General features: G+C 27.2%; 1 protein-coding gene across 1 annotated transcript; it reads right to left on the reverse strand.

Moving 5' to 3' along the window:
• Positions 1–1175: 1175 nt before the first annotated feature.
• Positions 1176–13634, reverse strand: LOC129962055 (uncharacterized). The gene is made up of 6 exons (XM_056075764.1): positions 13504–13634; positions 8680–8735; positions 7555–7662; positions 5634–5681; positions 4062–4118; positions 1176–1359 (listed from the first exon to the last, which is right to left on the reverse strand). Exons 1-6 carry the CDS (start codon positions 13631–13633, stop codon positions 1273–1275), a joined length of 486 nt encoding a protein of 161 aa, XP_055931739.1. The 5' UTR covers position 13634; the 3' UTR covers positions 1176–1272.
• Positions 13635–14400: the final 766 nt, after the last annotated feature.

Raw genomic sequence — 14400 nt, forward strand, 5'->3', positions numbered from 1 at the left:
TTGGGGTCCACAAAGAACCATATCGAACAGATTCCGTACTTGGTTGTTAACAGAAAAGGACGACTTAGGACTTAAAATTCATCTAAAAATTGAATTTTAATTTCTTGACAATGCATTCTTTTTTTATTTTTCTTATATGAAAAATAAGGATTTATATTCTACTCATACAGAATTTTGAAATCAAACATGTACAGTGCTAACCTTATTTAACACGTATCAGTTTGGTTTTGACTTTTAAATATAAAATAATATAATGAGTCAATTTAAATTTCTCAATACAATATTATTTATTGACCCTTAAATTAAAAATCAAATTAAAATCACAGAAAACTTTAAATTAAGTCTTTCGTTATAGTCTCGATCTATCGAATATATTCTCACAGAAAATAAGAAATTCATTCAAGTGAAAAATGTAGAACCAAAATTAGATACAAATCTACAGATTTAGCGTAACCAACAAATACTAAAATTTAAGCATGTAGTTTGTTATGTTATTGGGATATTGTGTTTATATCAGACGAAAAAATATAATCTATAGATACAAATCTATATATTTGTATCTATAATACAAATCTATATAGATTCAACCTTCCAACAGTTATGTTCTAAAATTTGATATAATTGTATAGAGCTTAATAAAACTAAATGCTATAATACATAAATCTTGCATTTAATTGGACATTGCATTGGAATTATTGCATTTAATTGGGCATTGCTTTGGAATTCTTGCATTTAATTGGACATTGCATTGGAATCATTGCATTTAATTGGACAGTTATATAAACTTTCATTAGAGAAACGTAGACCAAAATTTGTTACAGAGCAACAATTTTGATCGAAATACCACATTAAATCTTTTATTCATTTAGCATGTTCCGTTTTGAGATCCACAGAAATCTATATCAGACAGATAAAATTGATTCTGAACATGGTTGTTTCTTACACAAGGACGAAGGAGTTAAGCTTTATGAAAACCAAAATTATTAATTTTCTGAATTTTTTATTTAATTTTTCTTATATGAAAAATAAAAATTTATATTTTTTGGAACTAATGCTTCAAAATTTTAAATCCAAACAAGTAAAATTCTCACATAAATGGCGCGCATCGATGTAATTTTCACTCTTACACTTAAAATAATGTAAGGGGTCAATTTAAGTTTCTTACTACCTGTTCATTTTTTATTGATCCGAAAATATAAATTTTTACACACATACTACTGATTTTTGATGACTGAAAGTCAGGTAATTAAACATTGAAAGAAAAGATCATCATTAGACCGATACATAATTTTGGATTGGTCCATCGACTTTGCATTGATCATTCTGTTTCAAACGATTCAAAAGAGAAGATGCGCATTGCTGAAAAATAAATATGATTTATTACATTGAAATGCATAAGTAAATGAACAGTTTCAAAATTTTAAATAAGCAAATTATTTATACTTTACGTAATCCATATAGTTTAAACATTTTTTTTTTTAAAAAATGTCTAGAGATACAGAAAATGATATTATTGATAAAAGCTATTTTAAGGAATATTTAAGATTTAAAACAATATATATGATTAAAAGGTACGAAATTCAAGATACTTCATTTAAAAATTTGTAGATCTTACTTAATACGATTTGTCTATAGTTTTCAGGAGGATTTATGGCAAAAATAAGGCCAGATTTTTAAAAAGAAGAATGAATAAAAGAAACAGTTCTTTAAAAATTATGTATGTTTCAAATCGGATTCAGAAGATTTTTCAAATTTTATAGCACGGCTGTAAAAGTGCTTATTTTTTATAATTAGATATAATTTGTATTTCTTTAATTATTTTTAGGATAGTTGAAACAGATGTAATAAATTGAATACGGTTTAGGAAAACAAGTAATGCTCTATGATTCTATTTTTTATAGTTAAATGAAATGAAGAAAGATTTTCGGAATTGCCACTTTCTTAAAGAATTTTTCACCTATCTTACCGTTCTTAAAGTTTTCGTGATTGAATCGATTTCATCTTTTAAAATTCATTTTAATATCACTTTAAATCGTAAAAATACTTTCATTTCTCTTTATTTTTATACACACATGTGGCCACCTTTCTAGTTCTAACTTAAATTTGATAAAATTAATATCTTAATTTTTCTTAGAATTTACTTTTTCAAGTATCTATATATTGTATAATTTTTTGTGTAGCATGAAACTGACTTTCTATCAAGCTGTTGTTATTAACTATTAGTTGTTGTTGTTTTAACTATCAAGCTGTTGTTATTAACTATTAGCTGTTGTTGTTTTAACTATCAAGCTGTTGTTATTAACTATTAGCTGTTGTTGTTTTAACTATCAAGCTGTTGTTATTAACTATTAGCTGTTGTTGTTTTAACTATTAGCTGTTGTTGTTTTAACTATCAAGCTGTTGTTATTAACTATTAACTGTTGTTGTTTTAACTATTTTCTGAGGAAACAGAAAATTTTTCTCACGAAGAATTAAGCATTTATTTGATTCAATGACTATATTTTAAAAGTTATTATATTATCGTTTTATGGTGTTTTCAAAAACTGAAATATTCCGTCACTTTCTAATTCCGGAATTTTAAGATTTATAGTATTCATTAGTTAATTCAACTGATCAATTAATGATTAATTAAGAAATCAAATCAATTCATTATGTTTTGAGATAATACTTTTAAAAAAATTAATCTTTTGCTTCAATAAAGAATTTGCAGAGAAATGACGAGGAAAATATTGGCAGATTTTACCTAAATAGATAATAACTCCCAATTCATTTGAATGTAAAAACAAAAAATGTACTGAAAACGTGTATTGATAATTTGCTGTTTTTGAATCGGAAAGCGAAAGTTGCTTTAATTGGAAACGCTAAAATAAGTTATCATGGATATTTAAAAATTAATAATCTATATTTCCCATTGCGGTAAAAGGAGTTATCGGGCAATTTTTGGTTTTGGAATGAAATATTAATTATGAAATATCATCTACTTGTATATCTTTTGGAATATATCAGTACTTCAATTAGCTGTAGTTAATTTATAGCATTTTGTGAGTAAACCTATTCATGGCAGGGTTGATCGTTATGCAAGAGAGGTGGATTCGCAGGGAATAATTAAAAATTAAACTATTAATCAAGATTAAATATTAAACTATATAATTAATGTACTTTCCTTAACGATTATATTTCAATTAGTACTAACTACTTTTAGACTGATTGAGCCAATGTTTCAATTTTAAAATATTGCTTAACCTATAACTGGAGACGGGAGTCAAAATGAAACCGCATTTTTCATTAGCTCTGATTATCACGTGGTATTTTGTCCTTGAATACAATAATCTCCCTATTAACTTTAAGTTGTAATTCCGCAGTGTGTTGGCAATAGTCTAAAAATGAACACGTGCATATAACCGAGTTATTCTTTTTTCAAAGTTTTTGTTGTTATTTATAGAGTCATTAACTCCATGTTTCTGAAAAAACTGCTTTTAATTTGAATAATGCAGAAAAGAATAAAGAAATATTCTTAAAATAATATTTTAAAATATTGTATTCTCCATTTTCGTTTATTAAATTCTAACAGTTATTAACATTAGTGTAATTCCGTAATATCTAAACGAAGTAAATACTTTTTAAAAGATTGTTTAGGTTTTTCTTGTAACATCTTTCAAATATTTAATATTAATATCTTTCGTATCTGCATGATTTCCAGAATGCATTGTGTTTCCAAAATAAATTCCAATGCTGTTTACCAAAGTAAAAAAAAAAAAAAAAAAAAAGGAAAAAAAAAAGAATAAGGGAGTCTTTTGACTCCATGTCTCTGGCATTGTGAGGAAATTCATGTTTCCAGTTGCGGGTTAATATTTAGAGAAAATCGAATGCTTGTGTGACTATATCATAAATCCGCCGAAATCCTCTTTTGCCACAAAGACAATTAATAAAGAATGAGTGCTTAAAAACTCATTCTTGATTAATTTAATTTAATTGTTGAAGAGACATCTAAGAGTAGATCATGTTTTGAATGTACTTTCGTTTGTGCTATTTATTCACAAGTTTAAAAGAATATATCTTACTACGAAGCCACTGAGTCTTGAGCATAAACCTTGAGCATCTGGATCATTACATATTTTCTGTAAAATGGAAATAAAAACAGTAATCTTGTACTGAGCAATTATTTTAAAAGAAAAATTAAATATACTGTATTCGTTTTTCTCCTCGTCGATTGCAATATTTTGAATATTGAAATAGACGAGCATACCAAATCAAAATACAAAATAGTAATAATTTAATAAGCTAGAAAAAGATAACAGAAATTTTTTAACCTTTGAAGCTTTCGAAATACAAAACTGAGAACATAAAATTGTGTACTACTATAAAATTTTCAGAATTCTTTCTGTCTTGCACTTTAGAGCCTGATCCAAAGAAAATTTTTAATAAGAATTTTGATTAAAATATTTTTTAAAACAAAAATCAACATATCATTCAATCATGTTTTTTACATATAAAATTAATCTTGTAAAACGTTTCCTTAAAGCTCTCAAATCATGGTGTTAAATAAATAGTTTGATTTATTTATTTGAAGTTGTTGTATAAATGTGTTATATATGTGGTTAATTCATTTAAGTGAATAACTTTTCCGAAGTTAAAAATTATTTGCTTTGGGATTTTTTTGTTTCTTAGCATCAGTTTCGTAAATTGATATATAAATTTGATGCTGAATATGAAAAATGGAATTCTATTTAATTAATTAGAATTCTATTTTATTAATTTATGTATTAAATTTTTAAAATGTAAGATATTGATTTAAGAATTTAAACTATTAAGTTAGGAATTACGTTATTTAGTTAAGAATTTAACTATATTGGATATATTTAATTCAGATCAAAAAGAATTTAATTAAATTAAATTTTAAATCAAAAAAGTTTTCTCAAATCAAATTTTTCTCAATGTCAATTTAAAAAAAAAACAGGAAAACTTTCTTTAACTCTTCGAAAATTAACCAAAATAAATAAAAAGAAAAAAGCTAAAACATTAGTTATTGAAATGGGATTCAGTTGGATTTAGTTAAATGCGGAGAAATACGAAAGATGATAAAATTCTTTTCTGGTTTTATATTCATAGAAAATTTGCAATTTTCTGAATAAAATAATATGACATTATGAGAATTTGCCAGAGAATATAATAACTAATAATTTCTGTTACTTAATATGAATATTAATTTAATATTTCTAAAATTTTCTTATTTCCTTCATGCAATATTCCAGGAATTTGTTATGGAATTTTCCACTCTAAACATTTAAAATTCAATGAAAATTAAATTAATTATTCCATTTCTGTGATAAACTACATCTAAAATATTATAACCATGTGAAGCAATATTTTAATGCATTTATTTTTTAAATCCAGTTTTTTATATCTATATTCACCATTCTATCTATCCTATATTCACCATTTATCTTACAACTAAAATAATGCAGCTAAAATCTAATCAGAAATAAAATTTAACGTATGTTATTAACACATGATCGTCATTTTCAATCAAACCATTTATACTATACAAACTAACACCGCATTTAGCAAAATTACTTCAGCAATTACAATAAAAGAAGTATAATTATCATCAAAATGGAATAATTATTTCTTACCTTTTTATAAGAGAAGAAACCATTCATTTCATTCTTATATGTTTCACGCTGCAAATTAGGAACATAAAAAGTTAAAAAATGGTTTTATTATTTAAATATTAGCATAAAAATAGTCGCAGAGAATAATAAACTTTATTGTAATAAATCTCTAAAAATCACCCCAAAATGGTGCAAAAAGGTACGTTTCATTAAGCTTATTTTTAAATTTTGGAGCTATAAAAGTAGTTGGAATACATGCGTAAGAGAGGATCAAATGATAAAAGTAACAGTCATTATATGTATTTTTTTTCTGTCAATAGGATGAAAATGGACTGTAGAGGTCGAGAGAGGATTTCGTTTGCAATTTCATCCCTGTTTGAATCATGTTTGCGATTAAAAAGAGCAACAGGATGTAGTTCATTTTTAGTTTCAGATGGTGGAATTCAAGAAATATATAGGTAAATGAAGAATTACAAAGAAAACGCTTTCGAGGTCTCATCTTTTCGGGAAGGCATGTAGGACAGACTAAGTCCAAAGAAAACGCTCATTGTCATTCACTCATGTGTAGAATTGATAGAAGTCTTGTTGCATTCTCTGGAGTGTTTTTGCTTCATGATAATGCACACTCACTTGTACATCGACCAAATTGACGTAAGAGTGGATCAAATGATAAAAGTAACAGTCATTATATGTATTTATTTTCTGTAAATAGGATGAAAATGGACTGTAGAGGTCGAGAGAGGATTTCGTTTGCAATTTCATCCCTGTTTGAATCATGTTTGCGATTAAAAAGAGCAACAGGATGTAGTTCATTTTTAGTTTCAGATGGTGGAATTCAAGAAATATATAGGTAAATGAAGAATTACAAAGAAAACGCTTTCGAGGTCTCATCTTTTCGGGAAGGCATGTAGGGCAGACTAAGTCCAAAGAAAACGCTCATGGTCATTCACTCATGTGTAGAATTGATAAAAGTCTTGTTGCATTCTCTGGAGTGTTTTTGCTTCATGATAATGCAAACTCACTTGTACATCGACCAAATTGACGAAATTTTGATGGAAAGAATTGTAAGAATCACTATATAGTCCCGAACCTTTTTTTTCATGTAGTAATTAGGACATATTTGTTCCATTGAAAAAAGTCTCTAGAGCATGTTTTTCTATTCGGGTAACAAGGTTATAGACACTGATCGAAATGGTTTTAATCTTAACTGTTCAACTTATATGAATTAGATTTACAAACCGTGGTGAAACAAAGGAAAAGATGTTTGTGTTATTTGGGTGAATATTTTTACGCCATAAAACGTTTTCTGCATATTGTTGATTGACAAGCTACGTACATAGAGCATAAATAAAATATTCTGTTATTTTTAATTTTTGTTGTCTTTTTTTTATTTCGTTACATAACCTCCTTTTGTTAAAACTGCAAGCTATTCTTTTTAGTTGGTAACTTCGGTTTCTTAGTCTAACTAACAAATATATGAAGTTTCTCCGATCACTCCTCCAAAATTATTTTTTGGATCTTTTAATTAATATGTTTTTATTCAACAGGTATTCATTTAATTTATTCCAAACAAAAATCAAAATATTGTATAATTTTTCTCAAAAGCCTCCTTCTCCGCATAGTCACACGCTTTAATTTAGGAAATCAGAGTATAAACCTAGAAACAGATATTTTCATTCTTTTAATAAATAAAAATTCATATATTGCATACCAAAAATATCACCTTAATACAAAAAGTTTACAATGATTAAGTTATTATACAGCTAGACTAGTATTCACTAAAGGGAACATATTTTAAATGAAAGATGTTATTTATGGCGTTTAGCATCACTATATTATATTAACTTATTGCGATATATTGGACTAAAGGCGCTGTTTAATTTAAGTATGATTTTAAGAAGTTTATCTTTTAGAATAGAAAAAAGAAAAGAAAAAAACTTACCCTCTTTTCATCATTTTGGTTGCACATTTCTTTAACGGCACCATCAAAAGTGTCACTATTGTAATTTCCGTATGTTTTAATAGCTGACTGATAAGTATCGTTGAGATCCTAAAACAAAATTAAAAAAATGAAAATATAATTTAATATTATTAAAAAATTGATTAAAGTAAATTTAAAATAACCATTTAATCAGAAGAAATTCTCCCTTCAATTTTTGCATATACTAACGAATGCGACTTTTAGAATTTCGTGGTAGAGAAGAGAAAGAATATTTTACAGAGAAACCCCCGAAATCCACCCAGGCAGGGTGTATGGTGAGACGTTCAACGGGCTCAGTAAAAAGTAACGATATTTTATTCCATACGAAAACATACTCAGAGGTAACAAAATACGAAACTTAAACAAGAACATCTTCTTCATTAAACCGCAGCATTTAAGCAACATAATATCAAACAATATGCAAAAGTAGCCGAAATAACACAAAGCGCTCAGAAAGAACTGGATGGGGATCATCGCTCGAAGGGGAGGCCTTGCGCTATTGCTATTGATTACGTCTCTTTAGTAGTATAAGTTACCTGGATGTATTACAGTCATGATTGTTTCTTGTTTCTTTTCAATCGTTTGAAGATTCCCAGGACTCCGATATGTTTCCCTGCCCCTCACCAGTGATCTGATTCAACGCTTTGTGAATTCTTCCTTTAGGGGCACATAAAGGACCTGATTTATGTGCTACATGCCGAATGATGCTACAAAAGTGTAAAGTGAACAACTCATCTACCGCCTAGATGTGCGTCATTTGACTCAGGGGGCTCAAATAAAATATTTATAGAATGAGCAGAAAACTTACTAAATTGCTTTCATATATCACACCTATTTTACTAGTAACACCTTTGAATATATAGGGTTTTGAGAATAATTTAATTGTTTATAGTGACCTGATAATTTCTATTTGAACTTTTTGTATTCGAGATATATATATATATATATATATATATATATATATATATATATATATATATATATATATATATATATATATATATATATATAATCATATGGGTTAAACTAAAATGTTTTTATTTAACAACATTATTGAATTCTGAAAAGTAGGCAGAATTTTCTTACTTTTGGTGTTAAATTGTTCGTAATGCAGTTTCCAAATTGTTTCGCCGCTGGTCCATCTGAAACAATAAAAGTTCTGATAGCTTTGAAGTGATCACATTTTTTTCCTTATGGCAATTAATTCCTTCTCAATTTTTGAATGATAGATTTATTTTTTATTACTTTATTACTCGAAAAACAATTCTTCCAATTTGCAGTACTGTCTCAGAAAATAAGGGATAAAATTATTGCATATGGTATCCAATCTTATAAGAAATAGCTAATATCTAAATACATCAGATATAGACAGATAATTTCAATTAGGAAAATGTTTTAAATGGCATGAAAAAGTATTTTTTGAGTCAATGAATTTCTTGCTAAAAAGTTACAAAATGTAACTTTTTCTTCTGCAGCACCCATGTCCTACTAATCATATACGGAAAAATACTTTTTTACATATAAAGTTTTAAAAAACGTCATTCTCCTGTGATTTGAACGAATCAAAATGAAAAAGTATTTAAAATCATTATTTTAGACGTATTGTAAATTATCCATCATTGAAGAAAACCTCAAGGGTGGTTAAATATATGATATATGATGCTGAATATTTTATTTTTATGGAAATTGCATACGAGTTTTAGACCTATGAATTTACTTTTTTGCTACCAGTTTCTTATTATATGTGAATCGCGCGTGCAGATAATCAAACATATATGTCAAATGGAGGTCAATAAGGTTTACTGGAAACTGAAATATATTCCTTAAGATACAACAATAGTTTGTAAAATAGAGTCTTTTATTAATGCGTTAAAAGCAAAAAAATATTAAAAATATGTAGTAAAAAACAAATATCAGGAAAAGGTGCTATTCAGATAAATAAAAAATAATTGGAAATTATAATCATGTTGCTAACATATTTTAATTTTAATATAATAAATATTTGGTATTTATTATATCCTATGGCAATCATTTTAACTTTATAGACGTCTATATTTTTGTATTTCACGCTTTTATAATTTTTATTTTAATCTCCATTTTCTTGACAAAGTATTTTTAATGCATTGATAAAAACATTTTTCATAAACTCGTCTTTAACGATCATTTTTTAGTAATTTCAATTTATCCTCAAAATAATACTTATTAAGACCGATTTGGCTTCCTTTATCGAATTACAAAATGGCGAAAATTTGATTTTTATCCTTATAAAATTTTACTATTTAGTCGAGATTCAACCTGCTCAGATGGAAATTGCAACAATATGCAAACACCATTAAACGACATGGTCTTTAAATTTAAATCTTTCTTTAAATTTAAATCCATATTTTAAAGTATCATATATGATCTCATCTAGAATAACTGCGAGTCTCGACCTGCTTGTGAATCACAACCAGACTCTAAAGTATATTTCCATAATTTGCAAAAATTTGTTACAGACTTAAAATATTCATTAAGCTATAGGATAGCAGTAAAACAAATATAAAATAACCCGGCTCTTGTTGAATGATAAAAAATAAAGAAACAAAATTATACTGCGCTTACACTTCAAATACCATTCTCCGTTCTCATTTTTGTTATGGGCGTTCAATTCAATTGGTGTACACATTAAATTTGAAGTGGGACATAAAATCTCTTTCATGCCTTTCAAACCCCTTTTTGACCATAAAATCTCTTTCGGATAAATCTTGCGCGGTTTATCCCTAAAATTTCTCTGCAGTGTATCGCCACCGAGGATGAAATCTTGAATTTGAGTGTGGGTTGTACCTATCCATAATTTATAATTTGGAAGATGGAAATGTAAACATCGGAAGAAATTTTTGAAATTTTAATTAGATTAATTTAACTAGATTTTTAATTAATTTTCATTAATAAAATGTTATGGACATCTGTGTAATTTTTGCAATAATTTCTGAAAACTTGTTAAAATGAAATTCAAATATTTCCATTGTTATTAAAACTAATAATTGATCTTGTTCTTTCTTTGTCACGGCTGATGATCAAGATATAATGATTCGGTTTATTTTTGAATGCTTCAAAGTAAAGCACGCTCTGAAGCTTCAAACGAAATTATTCTAATATTTTACACAATCAATTAAGATTTAAATTCAACAATAAAGAACATTTTTTAAACATTTCATCATTGTTGCTCTATCCTGTGACAAAAATGGGTGTTACAGATGCAAACAGAAAATTTGGAAATGCATAGCACAATCAAAAAAATAGTGCAAGACTTATAAAATTGTATGAATTCTATGTCCAATAAACTATTTTACTGAAGGACTCATTAAAACCAATATTTACAAAATATTAAAGTTTTTATTAATAATAAATTAAAATTAACATCGACCGCTCTCTAAAAGTGATTGGTATGAAATAAAAGGAAGAAAATTTTTGTCATTATTAGATTTAACATGTTATATACGCAGCAGTGAATTTGAATAATCCAGTTTTAGAAGATTATTAACCCTCCAGTTGCTTATCCCGTGATTTCCTCGGGTTGGCAATCAGTCCATTTTCTACTGCATCCCGTCTTTAAAGTATTTATCTTTACTATTACAGATTTTTGTTATATCATATTATTATCGTGTAACATATTAGTATCAGCTCATTTTATTTGGAAAATATTGGAACTTATGCTCAAACAACGCATCTAAATAGTGATTTAAAAAAATTAACCAGTCAGAGGGTTAAGAATATTATTATTAAAAGATTCAAAACTCTTATGAATTTCACAATGCCAAATCAGTTCATAAAACAAACTTTAAAAATATCTTTAAAAATCGTGGACTTGAAACATAAATAATTAATTTATAACATATAATTAAAAACATAATCAATTTTATACAAACAAATTTCATTTTTACGAATTTTTGAGTACTTGTATTAATAACGACAGTCAATTCTATTTCGAGAAGATTCATGGTTTCGCTCAAAAATTTTCTGCAAGAGAAAATTTATTAGTTGAAATCTTAAACAAAAGTGTAAAAGCAAGGAAAAATGAGGACAGGAACTTATATTTTCACTTTATTATGACAATAAAACACATTTTTTTAGAAATATATATATATATATTTCTGTTAAAAATGGAATGCAGCATATGTAATATTTTGCAAGAGATGGTATGTTCATTTTTTTTTCCTGCAAAGTTTTCTTATTATGATTGTTATTGATGTTAATGTCTTATTATTGATGTTATTATGTCTTATTATAATTTTCTTATTATTGATGTTAATGTCCCAGTCTAGGGGTGGCACATCTTCCCCGTGATCTGAGCGTTCCAAGTTCGAGTCCTAGTTCGGGCATGGTTGTTCTTTCCCTGTGTTCTATCTGTGAGGTGAGTGAAAGAGCGCTCGCCCTTTGCAAAAAGGGGTTATGCAAGCGAGTGTGTGAGTGTCATCTTTATATGAGCTAAAGTCAGACTTCTGCCTTTGGGTTCTCTGGGGTCTTTACCCTCAGAAGCTACTGCACCCTTCAATCCCTGATCTAGACGGTTTGAATTGGTGTTCATTCCAAGGGGGATAAGCAACAACAACATTATCAGTTACTACATTATTACTTATATCAAGACTTTGCAGTATATCATGATTCTTAAGCCGTTCCGTAATTACATATTTTATCAAAGTAGAACAATTTAGGTAGATTTATATTTTCTGTAATAGAGAGAAGGAACTGGAGGACAAGACTTACCTCCGTATGATATTGTGGAGTTGAGGCAAGGTCATAAATGCATGCACTTTATTGTGAGTTCGACAAATGAGAATTGTGTGAAAACTAGTACCTGTGCATTAATCACGCCCTATTGGAGAGTAATAGTTACGAAAGAACCTATATGTTAGCGAACATCGGCGATTAATCGCTGTCGTGCTTTTATTCTATAAGTATCATAATACCAAAGATGTATTTTTAACGCATTTTCTTCAAAAGATTGAAATCACAATTTAGCATAAAAAGGCAATTATAGTTAACAAATAAAATTTATTTCATTAATTTGTATCATGTTTTTGAATTATCGCATTCATATGTATGTAAAAGTACAGATTGAAAGGCTGTCATCCTTTGAAAGATTTGGTTCAAAACCTGATAAATATTAAGTATTTTGATGATAAAACTATGAAACAAATTTCATTTCATCTACTTTGTTACTTTTGTAAGCTATCAAGTTTATAGGCTTGCTAATGTATAGACCGACAGACATTTAACTTTTATACGGATTTATTTCAAAATTCGATACAGATCTATATTCAGATACTGAACCTATGTATTAAAGCTTTGTATAGAATGCAACACAATATTTTCCGTTATGTTATACTTTATACAAGAGAAAGTAGAAAGAGGATAAATATCTAAATATAAATTATTTTTCATTTCATTGTGAATAATTGTCATATAAATATTGCACAAAATTTCTCGAATAGAAAAATTACATAAATGAAGTTTGTTTAACTTCGCAAATGTATATTACATGAATAAAGAATTAACAAAAGATTAATTAGAGAAATTTTAATTGACAAATGAATCAGAATTTCCGAAGAAAGTGATGCGAAATTTAAAACATCTTGGAATAGTTCTAGGTTTCTTTCGCTTTGTTGATTGTAAATTTTGACATAACTATTACAAATGTTAATGAAAGTGTCATAAAAATAAATAAAAAAAATCACCAAATTTCAAGCCATTTTATGATCTATGATTTAATTTTTAAAATTGATTATGAACATTTAGATTTTATTTAGTTATTTAAGCCTAAGTAATAATCGATTAATTCTATGTTTTCATATTTAACAATTTTAAAAAAGTAATTTTTCACTAAATAAATTTATCCTTTTTTTTTTGTTGAAAATACCATTGCTTTACCTGAAAAACATTGAGCATATATCCAGCACTTATAATATTCTTGAATGTTTTGTAGATCCAGTGTCATGCCCTGAATCATGACATACAAACCGAAAAAGTATAAAACTGCACAACTCAGTTTTCCTTTCATCTTGCACTATGTTAGTTCGTTGGATCCATTGACAACTATTTTTATACCACATTTGAGACAGATTTAACTTTTATGCACCATAAGTTTTATAGTAATGCCAGTTGTTTTAACACTGGACAAATAAAACAGTAACGAATAATGTTTTAAGCACAGTTTTTTTTATTAGTACATTTCTGTTATACTTTTAGTGCTATTCTACTACGCTTACATAGTCCATATTCATGTGTTCTGCTGTATTCTGTGTCTCTTCTGTTCATATAATATAATCTTCAATTTAAAGAATTTCAAACATCGGATCCATTTTAAGCAATAAATGTAACGGGAAAAGATCGGGCTTGTTTACATGTGTAGTAATATCTTAATGAATAAAATGAATTTATACTTCATTAAAATTTACATTTCTTCAAAACATTCATGTTAATTACTTAATATCAAAAGCTACTTGGATTCTAGGAAGTAAACTGATTAATTAAGTGGAAGTGGAAGTAATATTCGCATATAGTTTAAAAATTAATTAGTTTAACATACTTTAAATTTTATTATAATTAGTATAAATTAAAAGAATTGTAACTCTACACTGTTACAGAAAGAATATTTACAGTGCTTTAGAAAATTAGATTAACCTATACCTATCTGACTTTAAAAGTTAGAAGTTTTTTGGATTTTTAACACACATTATAATTTTTATGATTCTTAGAAGGTCCGTGATTTTGTTTCTAGAGATATTAATCATTGTAAAATGAATAATTTATCATTTACGAACAGAA

Source organism: Argiope bruennichi, chromosome 2 (assembly GCF_947563725.1).
Source record: "Argiope bruennichi chromosome 2, qqArgBrue1.1, whole genome shotgun sequence".
NCBI classification, from domain to species: Eukaryota; Metazoa; Arthropoda; class Arachnida; order Araneae; family Araneidae; genus Argiope; species Argiope bruennichi.

Coding starts and splice junctions, on each gene's coding strand:
- LOC129962055 (XM_056075764.1), bottom strand. CDS start 13,633: ATGAAAGGAAAACTGAGTTGTGCAGTTTTATACTTTTTCGGTTTGTAT. Junction 8,736..13,503: donor ATATGCTCAATGTTTTTCAG/GTAAAGCAATGG, acceptor TTATTGTTTCAG/ATGGACCAGCGGCGAAACAA. Junction 7,663..8,679: donor CGAACAATTTAACACCAAAA/GTAAGAAAATTC, acceptor ATTTTGTTTTAG/GATCTCAACGATACTTATCA.